The sequence below is a fragment of the Cydia splendana genome, chromosome 13, assembly GCF_910591565.1.
Source record: "Cydia splendana chromosome 13, ilCydSple1.2, whole genome shotgun sequence".
Taxonomy (NCBI): domain Eukaryota; kingdom Metazoa; phylum Arthropoda; class Insecta; order Lepidoptera; family Tortricidae; genus Cydia; species Cydia splendana.
In genome coordinates, this window is record NC_085972.1 from 4,576,520 (window position 1) to 4,601,426 (window position 24,907).

General features: G+C 35.8%; 1 protein-coding gene across 6 annotated transcripts in view; it reads left to right on the forward strand.

The window, feature by feature from the left end:
* Positions 1-24,907, forward strand: part of LOC134796357 (POU domain, class 6, transcription factor 2) — a 237,559-nt gene that overhangs the window by 152,618 nt on the left and 60,034 nt on the right. The window contains exon 1 of one of the 6 annotated variants that reach the window (XM_063768521.1): positions 17,735-17,764. The exons of the other annotated variants lie outside the window; for them this stretch is intronic. Within the exon in view, the coding sequence (XP_063624591.1) occupies positions 17,750-17,764 (15 nt within the window). The 5' untranslated portion in view covers positions 17,735-17,749. Of the gene's footprint in view, positions 1-17,734; positions 17,765-24,907 lie in introns of those variants that run through there. 6 annotated transcript variants of the gene reach the window in all.

Below are 24,907 nucleotides of genomic sequence, written 5' to 3' on the forward strand. Positions count from 1 at the left end.
TCAAACGAATAAAAATAAATCAATTACAAACGTCTCACTAAAATAACCTAACAAATTAAGGGGGGGTCAGTCGTTTCTGTTTACCATACGCGGGCCTATTTTTTCGTAGTTTCGTTTCTTTTTTACACCCGTCTCCAACCCACCCGTTGGGGGGGATTCTTTTTTTTTAAATCAGTAAATTGCATATTTGAAAAACTACTGCGGCGCGGCGATCGAACAGATGTACCCTGTTTGTTTTAAAATGTGTTTTTTAAGAACGAAAAGGGGTTACAGGTATGGGTTATCTATAGTTTGTCGTTGCTATTCGGGTTAGTTAGGGTTTGGGAGTATCTAGTTTCAGTACAGCCATTTAGTTAATGTTTTGGACCACTATAGTATCACACCAGCACCACGCATAAAAGTCATATTAAAATTCATTCAGTTGTTTACCAAACTATTTAAAAAAATAGTTATGCTTACGAGGATTAATATTGTTCTTCTTTTCGAGTCGAAGTTCCTTTTTTTAGGGTTCCGTACCGAAAGGGTAAAAACGGGACCCTAATATTACTAAGTCTCCGCTGTCCGTCTATCACCAGGCTGTAACTCATGAACCGTGATAGCCAGCAGCTGAAATTTTCACAGATGATGTATTTCTGTTGCTGCTATAACAACAAATACTAAAAACAAAATAAAATAAATATTTAAGTGGGGCTCCCATACAACAAGCGTGATTTTTTTGCCGAACTTTAACTTGGTCAAGTTTTGATTGAAGTTGCCCTTGCAAATAATAGTCTAGTTTCCATGTGAATATTTAATGACATATTCCCTCCACAAAATATGTCAAATTCAATATAAAAACTGCAACTTTTTTAGCCTCTTAAGTATAAGCGTAAAAATCTGTTTTAAGTACCGACAACATTAATGGCGATTCGAAAAAAGTTTAGCAACCAGGGGTGATACTGTTAGTTCATAATTCACAAGCCTGTTAAATAACAATTATCATAATTGAACTAAAATTTATTATTTCAAACAATCAGAGACCAAACATACTTGGTACTTAACTTAAATATAAACAAACCCATATTATTTTGAGCTCTCAAATTTCCTCGCGTGATAACTCTATGCTGGTTTTTGCAACTCGTTTTCATTAATTCTATCTTCATAATTTACATTTTACCATATAACCATTCATCATGAACAAATGGAGTGAAAAAAGAATGTTAATGAAGTAATTTTTCACAATCCATTAAGACTTGCAAGATAATCGAAAGCATGTTCTTACTGATAAATAAAATAATCATAAAACTAGCAATATTTTAAATAAATACAGTTTGTAAACTAACGAAAAACATCTCAAACCCTTTAATGTGTAGGTCACACTGAGCAACTTTTACAATGGCACCGACCCCGAAATCACGAAAAAAAATTGGTTGTTTCATATATTTTGCTGGTCTAGCATTGAAATTTTCTATGGGAGTCAATTTTTTTTCGCGAGTTCGGGGTTGGTGCCATAGTAAAAGTTGCTCAGTGTGACCTATTCATTAACGGGCTTGAGCAAATGTTTTTCGTTAATTTACATACTGTATAAGGTAGGATAACTAATTCGGCAGAGCAGGAAACACTTTTCCACCACTACTACGCGTGAATCGTAAGACTTAAGGTGGCCACTCACGAGCCTTCCAACAGTCCAAATAGCGTGGCTGCAATCCAAAATCGGTCCGTGAATGTCAAAAACGTACAATTTTTAATATTAGGATGCCGTCCATTTGGATGAATCCATTGTAACGGCATCCATTTGGGAGGCTCGTCAGTGGCCTGCTTTACAGACTTGCAAAAATAGGTAACTTCTTCCAAATTATAGGCCCACGCATCTCTAACAGGTTACCGTTTATAAAAAAAAACTCAAGTGCTTCCTAATCCAAAAGGCGTTTCATTCGGTCAAGGAATTCCTGGAAGGCTAGTATTATTATTATTTCTAGTGTATTGGAACGGGCGATAGCTTTATTGTAAATTTAATTATTATTATTTTTCCAGTGTTTACAATGATACCTAATTTTAATTGTATACGTTTCTGACCTACCTATTGTATATAATAAATTTCGCATCTGTGACAATATATGATTAATACAAATAAAGAATACATACATACACACACACACACACACTACACACACACATACATACACACTACATATACATATTATATATATATTGTATGTATATGTATACATACATAGTGACATATGTCACTAGGCGCCCCCGTAAGGCGCATATTAGGGATATGTCCACATATTCGCTGTCAACGGGTAAGTCTCGGTAGCTTAATTGTTAGAGGTACTGTCTACAGAAATATTTATATTTAAGCGCAGTTGAAGCGTGCTGGGCCCATAACCAATTAAGAAAATAGAGAAACGAGGCTACTTTCGTAAATAGTAACGTAAAGTAAACGCATACTACCGAACGTCCATCATCGTACTACGACTATTCTCTTTCCGCACAGACTATAGCGCCACAAGGCCATTTTTGGAACTAAATATAAAAACTAAAGCGCTGTCTATGACAGCTGTTCCATTCAATATCTGAGGAGTTCAAAATGACTTAAGAGCCCATCAACGTTCACACTAGCGCCACTGCTAAAATTATTTAAATTTAACGACAGATATTTAAAAAAGGGGGCCGCTACGGACTGTATTTTGTATTTAATTACCTATTGAATACATCAAACTAGTTTTTATGTTGCTGGATTCGTCAATCTATGCGTCCAAAGTTAAAACGGCCGTTTTTGTTTTGAGTTTATAGATCGACGAATCCAGCAACATAAAAACTAGTTTGATGTATTCAATAGGTAATTAAATACAAAATACAGTCCGTAGCGGCCCCCTTTTTTAAATAGCTGTCGTTAAATTTGAATAATCACGATTATTTAGCAGTGGCGCTAGTGTGGACGTTGATGGGCTCCTAAGCACAAATAAGTAAATTTTTGTTATGAGAAACACGATCGTTTACGGATGATTTTAAACACCTCGCCCGTTTAGCATCTTATTTTGCGAATTACAGGTACCTACGTGAATTTATCTTCGATTTTCGTTATGTAATATCAAATTCAGATATCAAGCTATTCAAAACACCAACAGTTTTGAGAAATAAGTCACGTTTTAATTATTTTTTTTAAACAAAAGAAAACAGGCTTTTGAATGCTTTCAAAAGTTATCATAAAACATTATAAGGTTGCATCTAATTACGCAACCTCCTAAATGTAATTAAAACTCTTTAATTTACTTTAGGTATTCCAAAGTATCGCAACTCGAACCTCTTTGTCTTATAATTTCAATACGAAACCTTAGGTCCGTGGTTCTATTATAGGAACGGCAAACGAATTACCTAAAATTGAGTGATAAATGTATTGATTTCGCTTTTGGTAACTCACGCGCAAGTTTGGAAGTACCTAGAACTGACATCACAGACTACCTACACATACACCGCATCATACCGGCCCGGCCGCGTTAACGCTACAGCAGTATAGGGAATGCAAATCGGTTATAACCGTAACCGAAATAATCGGTTATAACCGATTACTTTGACAAAATTTCATAACCGATTATTCGAGTTTCCAATAATCGGTTATTTTCGGTTATTTATTTATGACTTCAATTCTATGTTCTTGTCATCTAATGACTACAAAATTCCGCCTTTTGTGGTTGTGACGCCTGTGACTATAATTTTTGTCATTCGTGTACTTTATTTATTAAAGTATACCAAATTTACTTCCCTTATTTATGAAATATTTCTATTGAATATTGTATCACGTCCAAGGTCATATTTTACTTTTACTGTATTTTATTTGTTTTATTAAAAAACGAAGACTTATACTCTCATTGCCTAATGCTGTACCTTTATTTTCGTAATTTTTTAACTACTTCATTGTAAATTTATAATTTTTGGTCGAAAATAACCGTAACCGATTATAATCGATATTCGGTTATTTTTCGGGCATAATCGTAACCGAAACCGGTTATGAAGTTTGGCTGGTTATTGAATTCCTTAAGCAGTACATACAAGTAGTCGTTTTATAGCTGGCCCCGAACGGCTAATCCTTTGTTTATTGTTAAGTAAAACCACAAGTGTTATTACCTGCAAAAAAAGGTCGGCCATTGGCGTATAATTCTAATTGACACCTGACCGCTGGCTCGTCCGACGTTCAAAAAAGCTCCGATAGCGCCTTTGTCATTTGTCATGACACATTTTAGACTGGTTCTGTAGCGTTCGACTCGCCGGCACTCAGTAATCGTAGAGAGACCACACAAGAAATCGCAAAATATGTTTACATTTGTTCATGTTGAATCTTATTGCAATTTCCACAGGAGGCCAGGTTGAAAACTAAAGACTACCTATAGGTATAGGTAGTCTGCATTTTTTATCACCTTTAGGTATGTACCCAAAGGTGACAAAAAATGCAGACGCCCAGCACTAAACACCAACAGTTGTCATCAAGTACTTGTAATAACAATAGTTTTAACACATTTACATCACACGAGGGGGTAAAGTGACGTCACAATAGCACCCCTTTAAGGCGCGTGGGCACTTACCATCGATTGTACGTTTATAATCGTTCCAATTTCAAATATCGAACGCTTTGTTGAATTTGAATTGAACGCAATTAACGAATTTTCTCGAGTATTACTGGAGTTTAATGAGGTCGAAATTGTGTTCTTGCATGTCGGTGTATGAGGTGCATTCATGTAGTGAATGAGGGAATCGGCTTAGTACGTTATTTTGGTCAAAGTGAATGGCCAATGATGTAGTGGTAATGTGACATGATTACATAAAGGATATATATACATGTAACATGTAATAGATTGTACGTAGCGTCTATTATTTATTGATACTAATTTTTATTCTACTTCAATATAAATGTACAAGTTTTACGAGTACTTACTCAATTATTACACACCTCAAAAATGTAACAATATATGTACGTTGTATTCTACGTACTCCGTATTGTTACATTTTTGAGAAAAGATGTAAACTACATGCCATTTTATCGCTTAAAAGCGCTAATCTAAATCTTATTTTATTTTAATTTTAAGCTTATTTTAACCCGCAAGAATAGAAACTTTGATTCTCATTGAATACTGCACTGTTATTTCAAAGTAACTGTTGCTGAAAACTTTATGAATAGGGAATTATTATTGGATCGTTAAATAGTTTAATTTAGAATAATTATGCAGAATCCAAGACCAGCGAAATTTCGTTTAGTATTAGTGGCAAATTTAAATCATTTCGTATTTTGGTGCTAATAATTTATGCTAAATATGTGATAAAGTTAATAACGCTAACCGACTTCATTAAATTTAGCAAACCTGGGTTAAATGTTGTCCCGTCCTAACAAACACAAATGTCAAAATTCAATTTCCTTTAAGATCTGACACAGGGACGGTTATTTTATATACCATGGTACATACTATTACCTACTTATACTAAATGCTTCTGGGAATAGGTACACGAAAAAAAAATTATGTCCAGAACTGTTGTACCTACATCGCAGCAATTCCCAAAGCAAACAATATATATTTGTGTGATTTTACTCAAATATACATACAAGTTGTCCCCAAAAATACATTCACAAAAATATTAACTGCCGCATATTTTGAAGACAGTATTAAATTTTTCATGGAATTTTGTAAAAGACGCGTAAGAAAAACATTCCTAAAAATTCTTCGTTAAATACAGATATTTTCTGGTTTATTTATATATTTGAAGAATTATGTAATAACTCGACATCTTCATTTCTTATGTTAATTAAATGATCACAGTTTTGTTAAGTACTTTGCATTTACGAGTTAGGTGCGTTAATTTAATCATTAGAAAGCTTTCAGACTAGGATTATTCAAATCAACCTGCATTAGTAAATAATTTTGATTAATTTCTGCAAACTAATAACATAACCTCGTATATTTTCTCTATAATTAAACTGAGATCAAAATCGTCATTTAAATAACGAACGTTGAAATCTAACGGCGACTGGGCACCTAATCATTATTGTAAATCATGACTAATCGTACCGTACTATACAATTACGTATAGTCGTAAAACGAAATAATAATACATAATAATATGCAATAAATTAGTTGGGAATTGAAAAATATGCCTATCATCGTATATTTTAAGTTTAATTACTCGGTCGTTATGTTAAGTCAACATACGTTTGTTTTATTGAGATATATGTAATTGGCACATGTTATCAAACGACGAGTACTTTTATAATATTCATTTTTTACCGACTCGAAAAAGGGGGAGATTTTAAATACGTCGAAGTATTTGTTTTTATGTTCCCCGATATCACCACTCATCATCATCTTCCTCGCGTTATCCCGGCTTTTTGCCACGGCTCATGGGAGCCTGGGGTCCGTTTGGCAACTATCATCGCTATCATCAGTAGGTACCTACACTACACCTAAAGGTGAAAGTCCATTTCCAACCGCAGCTGCACTACTGTCAATTTTACTATGGAAATTGACAGTAACAGCGACGCGTTCAGTACTAGTAGTGCAGCTGCGGTTACGTAGTAACTATTTATTAATCTGTGGCTGCGGTCAGAAATGGAATGTGACCCTTATAAAACAAAGTCCCCCGCCGCGTCTGTCTGTTTATGTGTTTGTATGTTTGTTCGCGATAGACTCAAAAACTGCTGAACGGATTTTCATGCGGTTTTCACCTATCGATAGAGTGATTCTTGGGGAAGGTTTGTGTATAATTTGTTAACCCGTGCGGGGCGGGTCGCTAGCTTCGAATATGACTGAAATTATTTCTTTGTTTGTTAGTTTGTTCAATCGTCATCAAGTTTGGTTTTAAAGATATACCTATAAGAATATCGTGGAATCTTTTCAAATAGTATAGGGACATCTGTTGTGATTGGGGTATTTTATTTGTTACCTATTGGTGTAGGTATTTGCTGTCTATAAGCATCATCGGGTAAATTTGGAACTGCTGATGATGATCAAAATTATAGCATTTTAATTTTTTAAACTGTTTTGCAAAGTCAGTTCTCTCATCACTCAAGAAAGTGCAGATAACTAACGGCTCGATTCGGAAAATGAATTATATTTCTACTAGACTTCAACAAGTTACGATACGGATAATTTAAAGATATTTGTAAGATAGATATATATGTCAAATTTGACGTTTCCGCGATTCTGGAGGTCCTCTTGAACGATTTCGACAAGTTAACTATGACTTAGATATCCAAGTCACATCTAGTCGATATCTAATGTAGATCTAGTTGATCTCTAAATCGTTTCAAGATCTTGTGATTATCTCGAAATCCGAATAGGCCTGAAAATCCATGTTTTCTAATTCCCTACCTAAACTATAGGTAGTAATAAATTTATTTGACGAGAGAATTCTAGATTACAATGCAATTACAAATCTTGCACAAATAACTTTCCACGCTAAGTCACATAAATAAGGGTAAATTCTGTTCGCGAATTAGATACAAACATGGCGCCGCTCAATCGTACCCGTAATCACATCACTGAGCGATAAATGAATAGTAATTGAAAGGAAATTAAGCCATAAATGGGTGTTATTATTGAATTTATATTAAATTAATCGCCCCTACCATCTGTCGTAGCTTGACAATCACATTACGCCATTTGTAATTTTCTACGAGTGGTTTTGAGGAGGTTTTGTAATGAGTTCAATTTTGCGTCGATGACTGTTTAGAATTGGCTATGTGCGAAATGCGTGGGGAGCTTAACTATAAGCAGACATCGTAAATTTTATAGCATTTTCGGTGCAGTGGAGTTGTGTTAACGGGATTGGTATAAACAATTTCAACCACGATTAATTAGCGTTAATTACGTTAATAATAACCTTAATTTACCATTTCAGTTGGTATCTAATACTCTATAATTCCGTTAACACCACTCCGCTGCACCAAAAATGCTATAAAATTTACGATGTCTGGTAATAAAGTTTAAATATATAAATGATTGTTGTGAAAATCAATCAAAACAAAATCAATCAAACTGGTTACAGTTTGGCGATATTGTAAATTTTGTTTATGAGCATGTACGTATGGTCTTGTGTAAATAAATTAAAAATTAAAAAAAAATGGCTAGGCATCATAGAACTCATAGAACGCTCTAAAAATAACTAGGTGACGTCCAGTTACTATTCTTTCTCTTGCTTCAGATCACACTGGCTGCCGTATTCGAACTTCAAGATATTCACAAGAGACGACACGTACTAGATACGTTATAGTTTAGATATCAACTAGTTCTCTTTTGCAGAGCAATTCGGGCAACCAATGTCACTTTTACGTTAGATAGAGTAAGATATCTATTAGATGTGAATTGGATCTCTAAGTCATATCCTGTGGAAATCGTTCAAGAGTATCTCCAGAATCGCGCAAATGTCAAATTTGACAGGTTAGATCTTAAACATATCGTTATCGTATCTTGGTGATGTCTAAAATATATCTAGTAGATGTCTATTTCAAAATCCGAATCGGGCCCTGGGTTACCACCAAAATATAATTATTTAAGGCCCACTTGCACCATTCCACTAACCCGGGATTAAGCGGTTAAACCGTTAACCTAATGTCAAATTGCTCTGGTAGCCATGGTAACGCCAGGTTTAACCGGTTAACCCGGGTTAGTGGGATGGTGCAAGTGGGCCTAAGAAACACACTTTTGTACTATTATATGCCCTGAATCACATACCTAACTCAGTTGAATCCTATTACACTTTTTTATAGCTGTAAGCTGTAACTGATAGCCTAACTCTGTGACTAAACCGTAACTAGACTGGCATGTGAAACAAAATAAGTACTACATAAATAAATAAATATCTGGGGACATCTTGAATAATCTTGATGTGTGATCAACCTAACCCAAATTAAGCAAAGCTTGTACTATGGCTGCTAGGCGACGATATAGGTACATACTTATATAGATAATTACATAGGTACTTATACATAGAAAACACCCATGACTCAGGAACAAATTTATGTTCATCGCACAAATAAATGCCCTTACCGGAAATCGAACCAAAGACCGTCGGTTTCACAGGCAGGGTCATTACCCACTAGGCCAGACCGGTCGTCAAATCGGCCATAAATCGGTAGTTGAGTGATTCTTGATGATAACTTGTGAACGATATGACCGCTCATATCCAGCAGCATTTAACTGACCAAAAGTATACCTTACCTCCTTGCAATAAGACTCATTTCGTCAGTTATTGAGTCGAAGCTGGTCCTCTTGTTAATACACAGATATTTAGTCAAGTCTTTAGCACTAAAAGCATTCTAACTAAGACAGCACAAATTGAAATCAACAAAAAAGTCTATCAATTCACTACTAACTAGTCTCAAAGTAGGTCTCAGACGAAATCTAGATTTAAATGGAGGCTGACTTGCCACGCGAGCCGGAGGCTAGTTCGTTAGACATTTGACACCCGGCAGACGGATATTAATTAGTGTAATAATGTCTAGACTAGGAAATATTGCGGTAATTGAAATTAATTCCATGGGTATTCTTTCTTGAAAAGTAAGGCGGTTTTTTTAGTGTCTGAAATGCAAGCAAGAAAGCTCTAGTTTGCATCATGCTATTCATGCTTTATCAACAAGATACAAAACAAATATGATACGCTACATTAGACATATTTAAACTTAGAAAAAAAAATTAAGATCTAAAACATGGCGTGGTGGACGACGCACGCCGCAGACGTAGACGCCAGTCTATTTAATAAGTAATATCTTAACAACATGACGCGCGTAAGTGTGAATGTCATAAATAATTTCAAGTATTTGATTGTTGAAATACTTTTTATATTTCACCGATTAAATAAAAAATGTTTTTAAATTTTTAACTAAACCTATTACGCATATCATATGTAGGTAAATACATATTGTCTCGTTAGCAATGGAATATGATTTATTAAAATTCCTAAAAACAAATTGCATACATCATTAATGTTTTCGGTGAAATAGCGCCGGTGGCCTAGCGGTAAAAGCGTGCGACTTTCAATCCGGAGGTTGCGGGATCAAACCCTGCCTAGTACCAATGGGTTTTTCGGAACTAATGTACGAAATATCATTTGATATTTACCAGTCACTTTTCGGTGAAGGAAAACATCGTGAGGAAACCGGACTAATCCCAATAAGGCCTAGTTTACCCTCTGCGTTGGAAGGTCAGATGGCAGTCGCTTTCGTAAAAACTAGTGTCTACGCCAATTCTCGGGATTAGTTGCCAAGAGGACCCCCGGCTCCCATGAGCCGCGGCAGATTGCCGGAATAACGCGAGGAAGATGTCTCTGGCACCGCAGCTCTCTCAGTAGAAAAAAGCGGCCAATTTGAAAAGTATAGGCGCGAATCGATAGCCCATACAAATTTTAAATTTCCTGCCATTTTCTAATGACTAAGTCTAATGAGCCGTGGCAAAATGCCGGGATAACGCGAGGAAGATGATGATAATCATGTTTTCAGAATAAGACCCCGAGACCCGTAACTCCGTCCACTCCCCACTCCCCAGGGTTCCTAACGAGGGGTTATTCTCAGACTCGATCGACTAAACGCGAAGTGATTTGTCACGCCACAAACATACAAATATGTATCAGTTCAATTAATTTTTCTCGTCCATTTCGTCCCGCCCGGTACGGTCGACGAAATCAGGAGAGTTATTGAAGTATTTTTTTTAAAACGCGATGGTGGTAAACTAGAGTCCAATCCTGTGCCTATAAAGTGGAAGTCCCTTTCTAACAAAAGCTGCCAAAAAGGGACTTCCACTTATTACATGTTACAAGCTTTTGATAAACAGGGCACTGGTATAAACGTGGTATTCACCCATTGAAACTTGAAACTTTAGAAGTGACACATGCTTATTGTCATTATCTTTTCATAAGTTAGGCATGATGAATGCAGCAAGCTTTAGCATATAGTACCGGTGTCTTTAACAAATGCTTCACAGGACTTGAAATATTGATGAAATATACTTAGTTTACATAATAATATATATGTCTTCATGCCCTGAAACTGCAAGGAATCAGTTTTGGGGTATGAAGACAAGGATATGATATACTTACTAACTTGAGTGCGATATTAAAAAAGTGAAACCTATATTAACATGTTACTTCTAGTTAAAAATTACAATAAGCAAAAAATGTTTACATTTTAATCTCGCATTCGGATAAATCACGAGTATCATGCATACACAGCAAAGCCGAATTCCCTAATAAACAAAAACAAAACACCAAACACTGTCATTCCTGACATAACACGTGATGCAAATCCTGCATTTATCAAAAAGTTATAAGCAATTAACAAACGCATCAGTTTTTGGACAATACTTTATGTTCACACCCTAAATAGTTTACACATAACAAAATAGTAAACCAAAAAAACGTACAAACAAACCAAAAAACAAAACCGAACCCTGTCAATGCTGACCGTACCCTCAACGCGCGTCCTTCTGCATAATACATTCGCGCTTGCTGTAGCCGGACTTTAATTATATATCTGGTACAATTTCGCCTTTTTTCGAGTATTTTTCACATTTTGCCCCTCCTCCCCACCCCATTGCCGAACGGCCGCAGAAAAAAAACTCTTTAAAATGCGTATGTGTGGACACTGCGTTGTTGTGACAACGTTTTCGGGCAGGATGGGAATTTCGGGATAGTTTTTCGGGACACCTTATACGTGCTTGAGCGGGGCAAAGTGTGTGTAGGTTTGCTCTTGTACTATTGATGAATCTCTATTTCATAACACAGTTAAATACATATTTGTACATATAGAATGTTCTGATGTGATGTTGAAAAGTAATGTTTTGAGTTTTTTCTGACATTACTGGCTTATCATTAAGCTTATTAGACAATACGATTACATGAAATACAATCTCATTTCATTTAATTACTTGATAGACTAGACCCCTTTTGATAAAGTACCTATAGGTACTTATTATATAAATATATTATACTTTTTTTAATAGGTCAAATTTCAGTTAAATAGGTATAGGTACCTAATGATCTGTTTAGACGACAACGGTTTCACTCACTTGAATTTTTAGTCGCTATTGGCGACATGTTTCGGGCCCGTCAACATGTCGCCAATAGCGACTAAAAATCCAAGTGAGTGAAACCGTTGTCGTCTAAACAGTTTAAAATGATGTCTCACGAAAGTTTAAATTCGAGGTTCGAGGTATAATGATGCTGAATATGGGTAAATATTATAAAAATGAGAAGTAAATGTGTTAATGTATGCATATGAATGTGTGCATGGCAATATAATACTTTTATTGTACAAAAAATACTGCCGAGCAAACCCACGCGACCGCGTTGGCTTGAAGCATTGTTGTGACAACGCTGCACCCTTTCAAAAAAATCATTCAAATTTTTAACAACTCTTTAAACTCTCATTAATTGTTTGCTCTCAGCGACGAAAGACAATTAAAGTTCGCGAATAATGAATGAGTTGTCGTATAAAAATACTTAAGCATTTGAATGCAATTAAGGTCCGGGCCCGGATAAGCCCTCCAACTTTTCCTGTAACAGGCTGTTATTTCACGATCTAAAATCGGTTCTCAACCCGTTAATGACGCGAGTACAAGTGCAGATCGACGGCTCCGTTCGGCCGCGGACCAATCTATTAAATAACCCCCGGTGACACCCCGCCCGACGGCCATCGCCAATTCCCACCCTCCGCCTGCCCCCTCGCACCCGCCCTGAAAAAAATCCGGAGCGTTTTAAAATTAATGAGTAAAAATCTACACACACACCCGCGCGGACAATACCACACATGTGTGCGATAATGACCGCGCAAACCGATAATGACGAAACGTCAGACGTTACATTTTGGGCCCAACTATCCGGAAAAAATGGAGTACAAATTGAAAATTCGACGTTCGCTAATTCGAGGCCGAGCGACGCCGCGGCGCGAAACGAACGCTGTTAGATAACATTTGTTGGGGTGGGGTGTCCCCTACGCACCGTTTTTATTTTGGCCGGCCCTTGCCCCCCCTACCCCCTTCGCTCGTCCAACTTCATCTGAATAATTACTGATTTTTTTTCGTGTACTGCTGATTATCCCAGTGTTACTTGTTGACGATAATTTCGCTGTGTTCATTAGGCCCATGCTTTTTTCAGCTAGAAATTAGCTTTATTTGGTCATACGCTTTTCGACTAAAGTCTAAAATTTCCTTAGCCAAAATGTTTTCATTTGTTGGTTATGGGTAACGCGTAAGGCATTAAATTTATTTCAGTATCATCCAACTGACAACCTTATATGTTGAACACCGATAAAGTACTTGTAACTTCGTCCTGTCCAATGTGCTCAGTTAAGAACATTTATTTTTTTACGGTTCCTGCCCAGGAATTCCAAAAACGGTACAAAAGTGTCCTTAATTGAGAATATTGGGCAGGAACCGGAAGATTCTTGAGCGGGACAAGGACAAGTTGCCCTTTGAGCTGTCAACCTGGCAAACCCCTATGAGTCCGCCATTTTGAATACTTACATTCCAAAAAGTAAATCAAGAAAAAACATCTATTAAATAGTAATAACAAGTCATAATAACCCACTCTCAAAATTCGACAAGAATCGGTTAGAAATGCGACCTGTTATGTAGAGGAGAACAACCGGACATACCTACGAAATCATTTTTGCCCAAGCTCAAACGGAGTACCAATGTAACAGGGTCAAAATTATTTCCGTTGTCTTGTTTCTGACCACTCTGTCACGCTTTTTTATTGTATTTTATCAAATAAATAAAAAAAGTTGAGTGCTATTGCATGTTTTTCTAGGTGTAGATTTTAATTCCCTTGAGAAAAAATAAAAACTGAATTTCACCCCATACATAAGCTCCACTCCGTCACATTTTATGGGGACAAAAAACAAGACGACGAAAAGAATTTTGACCCAACTTCATTTTATTTGGCATTGATGAATTTGACATAGACAACTACTATTGTACAATCAAAAAATACTCAAAACATCATGGATCTAAATAAAGTGAAACTAAACAATCCTTTCCGAAGTTACACGTGCTAGAAATCATGTACCCTGTTACTCAGCAATAGAGTCGAAATTCGTTCCTTGAAATATTGCAAAATGCAAAAGTGAGGTAAATACCTATATTATATTACGGTTGAATCGCGATAAACTAGGTAATATAGGGTGCATTGGGTTAATTTCAAAATAATCCCGCTTTTGAAGTTACAAGAGTAAGGAATTAATAGATTTAATTTAAAGAAAGAAAGAAAGAAAGAAAGAAATACATTTATTTATGACAAACAAACACAGATGACAAAAACATGTGACAATTTAGTGACTAGGTATATTTTAGAAATAAATTAAAAGTGGAAAAATTCACTACAATTACACAAAATGAATACAAAAAAAAAAAGTATTAAAAAAATTAATTGACTACGTTTTTCTGGTTGAAAACGAATCTTAAGATTTGGTGCAGATATTAGGTTTTACAAAAACAACAACCTGATAATAGTTTAATCCTGGGTTCGAATCCCGGTGCGAAAATGTATGTATGATATTCAGACATCGTACATTTTATAGCATTTTTGGTGCAGCGGAGTGGTGTTAACGGAATTGGTACCTATATATCATTCTAACTGAAATGGTAAATTAAGGTTAATATTAACGTAATTAACGCTAATTGATCATTAGGGTTGAAATTGTTTATACAATTTCCGTTAACACCACTCCGCTGCACCGAAAATGATATAAAATTTACGATGTCTGATGATATTAACAGAAATATAATACCTACGTACACATTAATAGAAATACCTACATGTACACGTTTGGCTTATCAAAATATAAAAAAACATGAAAATAAAATCAAAACAACACACATTTTATAATGAATACCCAACTAAACTGTTAAAAAATATTCATAAAAAAACAGTTAGCAAGCAAGTTCAATCCAGATTAATTTACTGCATAGTTTTTTTATTACAGTAATATCAGAATCAGAATCAGAATCATCGCATTTATTCGTGATAAACTATAATAAGAAAGGTGGGCCAAAATGGTTACTGAGTGGGACCCACGGAACACAATAGACGGTGCAGGCCGGGGTTTAGGCAGACCGAAAAGGAGATGGCGGGACGACTTGGACGCATTCTACCCCAAATGGTGGTAAAATGCCGATGACAGGGTCGAGTGGAGAAAACGAGGGTAGGCCTTTGCCCATCAGTGGGACATCAAAGTAGACTATAAAGAAAAACTATAACATACACAAGTACCTATAGAAAAACAAAAAAAAATAATCGTAATATAAATAAATAGTTTACCATGAAATTGTCCCGCCTCAGCATAATGCTAACCCAAAAGTCAGCGCTGATCTTCCGGCGAGACCTTTTGTGTGATATGTTAAGACAAAGTTGCATTTTATTCACATGTGAGGCAAAGTAATCAAATGTAAATTTTGAGTTGTTCTCTTATGTTTGCTGGTAGAATTAACTTTTAAATTATGATTTTAAATGATAAATATTTAATAACATTAATTTCGATTTGATTTGGTTTGATTATGTTATGTTTTTTATTTGTTTTTAACAAAAACTTAAATATGTTTATTTTATCAATACATATTAATATAAGTACATTGACTATACCAAACTTACAATAAAAAGTAAGTTAAGACATACATTAATCTTTAATTTATTTACTAATCAAGTGATTTTTCAACCATAATATATTTGCAGACGGTAATCCGGAAACCTTTTAGCCCGTCCGGATTAACGAGGTCCCATACTGTATGATTAATTTCCTCTTTTTACACAAGTAGCAATCTACTTAGAGAAAGGGCCGTTGAACCTACGTATTTGAGAATCACTACGCCTTATACATGATGGCTAAAAATAACTGCATTCTCGTTGCCAGGGAGGTTTTGACATTATACTGAGCAACTTTTACTATGAGACCAACCCCGAAATCGCGAAAAAAAAATTACCCTCCCATAGAAAATGGACCAGCCAAAATGTATGAAACAGCCAAATTTTTTTTTTCGCGATTTAGGTGTCGGTCCCATAGTAAAAGTTGCTCAGTATAATCCCAAAATCTCCCTGGCAACGGGAATGCAGTTATTTTTTGGCCAATCTGTATAACAAAGTCTCCTGCTGCGTCTATCTGTATGTGTATATTCGCGATAAACTCAAAAACTACTGAACGAATTTTCATGCAGTTTTCACCTATCAATAGAGTGATTCTTGGGGAAGGTTTAGGTGTATAATTTGTTAAGGTGCGAAGCCAGGGCGGGTCGCTAGTTAATATTAATTATAACTTCAGCATTTGCTCTTGTAAGCCTCGATAGTGATCTATAGATTATGATACATGGATTAGGCATTGATTTTGATTACGTACGGCATTCAGTTGGATTACCGGCCTTACATTAATTAACACGACAAATGGTCAATCATGGCCGCGTCATTAGATGGATAATTATTTATTAATTAGCCGTAAACAGGATACTAATATGTTGTTTTCTTTGTAAATAAATAATTAAGTTTAATACTATTAGAAGTATTAGAACAAATTAATTTATTTTCTGAAAATAATTTAATTTGTTTTTATTTCAAGTAGAGACACTACTATATAAATTATAAACTGAAATAAATGTCATATATGTACATACTAACAAAAAATGACAGGCTGGAGTTCAGCCTGGGGCACTGAAGGCCTTGGTCACTTTGTCTGGTGTTACAGGTGTCCATGGGCGACGGTGATTGCTTACCATCAGGTGATTCGTCTGCTCGTTTGCCTCCTATATCATAAAAAACTTAAACTGAAATATTACTTAATAAAGAAAAAGTGACCAAGCCCTCAAGTAGCCAAATACGTACAAAAACAATCATTATAAATTTAATAAAATAATTTGACTTGTCCGCTAGTCGAACTAACTTTTAGTTTAATGACTTGAAAAGCTTGATGGGTAAAAAATACCTTTCGGCTTCTGTGTGTTAAGATTTTGTGTAAAAAAAAATATTAAATCAAAACAGTACATATTAATATAATATTATATTAATAAAATATCAGTAGAATTACTACTAGAGTTAAAAAAATGTTTATGACACAATAGAAAAAAATTCCAAATTGATAAGTGAAAAAAATGTCTGTACCTAATTGTAATCTATACAAAACCATTTTTACGTGTTTTATAACGTTTAGTATTCGTGACGAATAAAAATGATAAAACCCGTTTCTAAACTCACGAAATTTTCTTTCCCAACACGCCGCCTTCGCCCCAAATAATAGACCATCGCGTCCAAATTATAATTAAAAACTAAATTAAAACTTATTATTATGCTCATTCGGCAAGTGACAAGTCGTCCCGCTGGCGATCGCTTGGCAAGGATTCGGCGGGGCCACCCACCGCCCAACGCCGCATTTTTTCCCGCCACCACGAAAGGGGTTGATTTTTTAAACTGATGACGCGCTTCCATTCCACTCCGTACAACTTTGGAGCGCGGATGTATGTACCGGCTGATAGATAAAAAAAAGAAAAAAAAATGAACGCTTTGTCGATAGTGCCCGTGCCTTTTTCCCAGTATCTGTGGAGCTGATGTAAAGCCTGAAAAAGTTTTGACGAACAATACAACTTTTTGAACGTGATAAACACGGTTTAGTTCGGTGTTAGTCGCGGCGCGAACTTTGGACAACTTTTAAGAAAGTTTTGCGTGTTTGTGTGAAAAGTCTAATGTTGTAAGAATGCGGTAGTGCGTTTAGTTTTTCGCGCGCAAAAGACATATAGCCGTGGAGGAGAGAATGACATTGTCTTTCGTAAGTACACAAAAATAATTTAGATATTATCAGTGTTTTAAAATTAATCTTTATTTAATTTAAGTTATAAATTAGATACTTAATTCTTTCATTTATGCGCGCTAATAATTAGTATATTATTACGTAATATGATACAACAACTTATTAATTACCTTCATTAAATAAAATATAATTAAATATATTTAGTAATTTCTTAACCTAATTTGTCATATAATTAAACTATAATATACTTTTTATTGTGATTTTCACTGCTTGCAACCCAGACCGCGACCGTTTATCGCGGCTACTTCAGAATATTTTTATTAAAACCTTTTAAATTTTCCGGGATAATCTTAAAATCTAAAAGTACCTCTTATTTTAATAATACTAAACGAAGTAGATTTATTTATCTTTTAAACGATTTTTTTTATTATATTTTTAATAGTCTATGTTGTGACCCACTGCTGGGCAAAGGCCTCCTCTGTCTTCCGCCACTCGTCATGGCTTTGTGTATGTTCCCGCCAGTCGCCACAAAATAATCAGCGATAAATAATCTTAAGCAATTGATTTTTAGCACGTAAAGGAAATTGTAAATATTAAAAAAAATTACGATTTTCCAATAAGATATTATCTAATATGACTCTTATTAGATTTAACTACTTATTGACCGAAGCGAAGCGAAGGTCTACGTTTTGACTCGGGCATTTTGCTTTCGTATGTCCGGATGTTCTCCTCTACAGGTCGCAATTCTTAACCGATTCTCGTGAAATTTTGTGACCAGATTCTATGACTAAATAATTTTTTTTTGTCAATCCGGTTTTTGGAAATTTTTAAAAATGGCGGAGTCGTGATACCTGGGGCCTAAACAAATAGTCGTATCGATATCATAAGAGTTTTTTCTTTTTGAGACATGTTTACAGAGTTAATAGCAAAAAATGCAGTAAAAAATTATCGCTGGTTTAGGCGGTATATAGCTATTTAGTTTTGTATTTCCGGATGTTCTCCTCTACAGGTCGCAATTCTTAACCGATTCTCATGAAATTTTGTGACCAGATTCTGTGACTAAATAATTTTTTTTTGTCAATCCGGTTTTTGGAAATTTTAAAAAATGGCGGAGTCGTGATACCTGTCGCCTAAACAAATAGTCGTATCGATATCATAAGAGTTTTTTCTTTTTGATATATGTTTATAGATTAAATGGCCAAAAATTCAGAAAATTGGTATCTCTGGTTTCGGCGGTATTTAGATATTTAGTTTTTACTTGAGAATCAGTAGCTAAATTTCGTCAGCTTTAGTAAGAACTATCATGGCGCATTTTGCAAACGTTCGCTTTTTTGTTTGCATAGGGAGGTCCCTGGTTCCATCCCCAGTAATTGTATGCTGCTACATAACTTTTTGTATTTTTTTATACTTAAATTTCGTATCAATTGTTGTTTTTTATTTTATTTTTTTTATTTTGAAAAAATGAAAAAAATCGTATTTTTTATTTATCAAGCGCGGGCTAAGCGCATTCGTTTATTTTTTGCAAGAGATGATGGCTTTTTGCGCTTTAAAGAAAATTTGATTCTTGAATATACGGCGCCATACCTTTGGCCTATGCTCGTCTAGATGGCGACACCATTTTATATTTAACAATTTTTACTCATATCAGTAAAAGAACATGGGTCAAAATCATATGGCGTTCTAAAAATAAAAAAAAACATTTATCCATACATATATACATTTATTGATTTTTTTTACATTTTCATTTTAATCCTGTATCGAAAGATGGCAGTAAATTTACTGTGACTACAAAATTTAGTATGACAATAACCCTCTACTACATATACTTTTACTTTTTCTCCTGTCGCCATTGAAGAAATCCGCAAAATTATAGTATCAATTAAATCTAAGGCCGTTGGCCATGATAATGTCAGTCGTCTTATGATTATTCACATTCTGGACAGCGTCTTGCCAGTTATTGCTCACATAGTCAATACTTCTCTACTCACTGGCGTTTTCCCATCATGCTGGCGTAAGGCGTTTGTCATCCCACTCCCCAAAATTAATAATCCGAGCTCACTTAGCCACTTTCGTCCCATATCTATTTTCCCGTTTCTGTCCAAAATACTGGAGGCCGCGGCCCACAAACAGATCTCACACTTTGTTCATAGCAACAGTCTCCTTTCACCGCTGCAGTCTGGTTTCCGGTCTGGACACAGCACCACCACTGCTCTACTTAAAGTTACAGAGGACATAAGACTCGGTATGGAATCTTCCAAAGTTACGGTGTTAGTGCTGATAGATTTCTCCAACGCCTTTAATGCGGTAGACCATGACCTACTTTTGGCTACTCTTACTCATTTGCAGGTTTCTTCAGATGCCACAAAGTGGTTCTTTTCATATCTTTCCGATAGAGCCCAGGCAGTCCGTGCCAGCCGCTCGTTATCTGATTGGTCTGAACTGAGTACTGGAGTACCTCAAGGCGGTATTCTCTCTCCTTTTCTCTTTTCAATTTTTATTAATCTTATTACCGCCAAGATTCGATGCTCTTACCATTTGTACGCAGACGATCTTCAGCTGTACGCGCAAGTTGACGTGGAAGATATAAACACGGCTATCTCATCAATAAATGCTGACTTGGATTACATCGCCGAGTGGTCTGCTAGCTTTGGCATTTGTGTAAATCCAGCTAAATGCCAAGCCATAATTTTAGGTAGCCAGTGGCAAATGTCTAGGTTGAGTACAGTACCTGTTGCTCCGATCCTTTTTGAGGATACTGTAATTCCGGTGAGCAGTCGGGTTAAGAATCTCGGATTAGTTTTAGATTCCAACCTTTCCTGGTCTGGTCAGCTCTCGGAGACAAGTCGGAAGGTCACAGGTACACTTAGAACTCTATATAAATTTAAAAACTTTCTGCCTGTAAGCACGAAAAAAATGTTAGTGCAGTCCTTAGTGTTACCAATAATTGATTACGGGGATGTGTGTACTACTAATGCCACTCAGGAATCACTCAATAAACTAGACCGTCTACTCAATAACTGTATTAGATTTATATTTGGACTTCGTAAATACGATCATGTCTCCTTTTACCGCCGGCAGCTCAACTGGCTCTCCATCCGTCGTCGTAGGTCCTTTCGGATCCTTTGTATCCTATTTTCGATCCTGTTTGAGCCTTCTGCTCCTGGATATCTCAAAAGTAAATTCGTCTTCGATACTCCTCGTCCAGGATGTGAGCTGCGTACCTCCCGCGTTCTCAAACTGACCATACCTTCTCACCGTACTGGTTTTATGACTAATTCTTTCGCCGTCCAGGCTAGTCGTCTTTGGAATTCACTCCCTCTAAATATTAGACAAGCTCCAAGTAAGTTTTCTTTTAAGCGGTTGTTGCGTAAGCATTTGCTAAAACAAGAGTTCGAATAATATCCATCATTATTATATTTATAGTATGTATTGTATAAATATGTAGTAGTTTATATATATTTTATTTATTTATGTAGTTTATATGTATAGTTTGCTTTTTTTATATTCACTGAATAGGTATATTTCTCTCTCTGCACCAATTGTAGATGTCTGTTTGGCCCTATGGTTGACTGGTAGAGAATGCCATTTGGCATTAAGTCCGCCATTTGTACATTTTTGTATATACTTTGTGCAATAAAGTTTAAATAAATAAATATAGGGACCGTGCGCGTTGGAGGGTCTGCCATCTTGTGGCCTGAATCGGAAACATGTACATTGCCAAAACAAGTTCTACCATCTACCGTTCTTGTAGGTACGTTTCCTTATGCATAGTAGGTTCTGTCATCTTGTGGACTACATCGGAAGCATAAACGTCACATTTACGCCTCACGCCAAAAATCTGACGGCTCCTATGCTACCCCCTATAGTTCACGCGCGCCCACTATAGGGACCGTGCGCGTTGGAGGGCCTGCCATCTTGTGGCCTGAATCGGAAACATATGTGCACATGTACATTGCCAAAGCAAGTGCTACCATCTACCGTTCTCGTAAGTACGTTTCCTTGTGCATAGTAGGTTCTGCCATCTCGTGGGCTACATCGGAATCATAAACTACATATCTACGCTTCGCGCCAAAGATCTGACGGCTCCTGTGCTGCCCCCTATACACTTTATTCTCTTTAGATTAGATATTTAAATTCTTACTCGAGAATAAGTAACCAAATTTCGTCAGCTCATCTAAATGCTATCATAGCGCAGTTGGAAAGACGCTTACAAGCAAGGATATGGGATAGGTACCCGGTTCGATCCCCAGTAAATGCAATTTTTTTTATTTTTTTTTTTGCACTTAAACATCGTATTGCTGATTGATCAAGCGAGCGCGAAGCGCGAGGTAAGCGTATTCGTTTGAGTTTTTGTTTGAAATTTTTTTTAGCGATTTTAGTTCAAGGGCATGGCTGTTCCAGGAGTCAATTTCCACTTACGTTTATAGCATGGGCGGTCACCATCCATAAATCGCAGGGGTTAACATTGCCTAGGGTAGTGGTCGACCTTGGGCTCAGGGAACTAGCTGTAGGTTGCTCGTACGTTGCGCTTTCCCGGGCTCAAAGTCTAACTAACAATAATGTTAGTTAGACTTTGAGCCTTTTAATTTGGATCGCCTCGCTAAAATGGCCCATAATTTCCGCAAATCATTTTTTCTTCGAGGCAATTACTCCGTTTTCATTTTTTCCCAGTGGAATTTCTTCGCTTTATTTAATTTTTCGTGTACATTTTTTCATAAACTAAATTTTCCTTTTCTCAATTTATTCCCTTTTCTTTTTAATCCCAGTAGTTAAAATAACCAGTAGGTTTTTTTTTCACTAACTAAATATTCTCTATCTCCATATTTTCTCTTTTTTTTAATGCTAGTGGTAAAAATAACCAGGTTTCTTTCAAATAGGTAGGTTAGGGTTATTTTTTTTGATGACCCTAAAAACGAAACTGCTCCCAGAGATAGGTAGGTTAGGGTTATTTTTTTTTTGATGACCCTAAAAACGAAACTGCTCCCAGAGATAGGTAGGTTAGGGTTATTTTTTTTTGATGACCCTAAAAACGAAACTGCTCCCAGAGATAGGTAGGTTAGAGTTATTGGCTGACAGCGTTTGGTTTTTTACTTGTAGTTTTGTAGATTATGTTTTAATTTTAGTGTTTTTGATATTTGTTGTATGTGAAATACCTACAAGTAACAAATATAATTACTACACAAGAAAATATTATCCTAGATATTTAAAAGAACGAAACCTATAACGAAAAGATTAATTTAAAAATATTAAAAATAGGCGATTGCGGAAGAAAACCATTGGGAAAATATGGGAACGGAGTAATTGCTACCGAGAATGAATGATTTCGGGAAATTATGGGCAACGCAAAATATGAGAACGGAGTAATTGCCTCGAAGAAAAAATGATTTTCGGAAATTATGGGCCACACTCGCGCACGAAGCTTCTTAGTTGCAGTTTACAGGTTAATTCAAAGGTAAGGTAAGGTAAGGTAAGGTAATGTTGGTAAGTAGAGTTAGACCAAGAAAAGTCTGCAGAGATTTTGACACTGGCACAAATAACATTGGAACTGCGTGTGCTGTCAAAATCTCTGCAGACTTTTCTTGGTCTAACTCTATCCACTTTTCTATTCAATTAGTATGGCGACGTGTATACTTAAGGGGCATCGACCGTACACTGACATCGGGATGATATTTTTATCATGTTATTTAGTAGTCATCGTGCGTCTCGCTTGCGCCAATACATGTACGGACAAGAACGAGTGAAATGCACGATAACTAAATGACATCAGTTAGATAGATGTCTTTCTGATATCAGTGTAAGTTTGAATTGGCCTGTTAGCCAAAAATTGTTTCGTATGTCCATATGTTCTACTCTACAGGTCGCATATCTAAACCAATTCCCGAATTTTGTAAGCAATTGATAGTTAAGTTTTTATGGTCAAATTAGATTCTCTAAATTCTTCAAAACAACGGAACCATACATTTATTCAGTTTTAAACTCTGCTCGCGAGGTCTACAGCTCACAGAGCCACTAGTTTACATCAACCCGCAAAGCTCTTACTTTTAAAAGCAATTAGGCTAATTAGTAATTAACCTTAAACTAAAAAAAAAACTTGCCGGTTCTCAAATAAGTCATCGTCCATTTTGACACTTACTCGATTAACCCGCTGATTGTTTCATCATCATCATCTCAGCCGAAAGACGTATTTTTTGTGTTACCACTACGCTCAGGTTGTCTGGAGGAGATCACTCTTTAGCGATAAGACTGGCTGTTGTCTGTCTCTACCTTTGATCAATTGTTTTTCCTAAAGCTGAATCTTTTACTGAGGCATTCAATAGACTGTTTTCTATCTATTACATTACGGTATTTCCGAGTTAAATACTAGTCGGAAATACCTACTGCGATTTTATAATATGATTATTATAAAATACTATTTTTGTGTATACCTATATAAAAACACCTAAAATCATAATTCAGATATAGGTTAACCGGTTGATTGTGTTATACGTACAATAAAGTATTTTACTTATTAAGTATTCACTGTGCAACTTATTTATACATATTACTGTGTATTAATAATATAATAATCAGATATAACAAAGTAATAATAACCAGTTTCAGCGCTTCATATACCTTACTTAGTTCAGTCATTCTAACTAGGATCCTAAAAAAATGTTTCTAGTTAATACAGTCACACTAAAATATTTACTTACTACCTAATCGCGATGTATTTAAGATTCTGAAATAAGTAAAATGTAGGTATCAAGCGCTTCATATTTATTCAATTTTAGAAATATTTAAGTAACAAATACGCAAAAAAACGCAGTTCAAAGCGCGCTCATTTTAATTCAACACAATATAAATTGATCCAAAACCCAACATAATTACCAATTAAAATTAAAACTTTCAAAAGAAGACCGTCATTCGTCTATTGTTCATACAGACGCTTCTAAACCCTTATTAGGGTAGCTCTAATGCAGGATGGGGGTGCGAACTGCCCTTAGCACCCTCCATTGAAGCGCCACGGTGGAATAGCACGAAACACAATGGCACAAAGTCGCGACTCCCTGCGTGGGCTCATTTAAAAATGCTGATTACTCAAAATAGTTTGAGCCGAAGTCAAGGAAGGGTTGCTTAATTATATGGATATCGATTTTATAATGATTTGTGCATTGTTTTAGC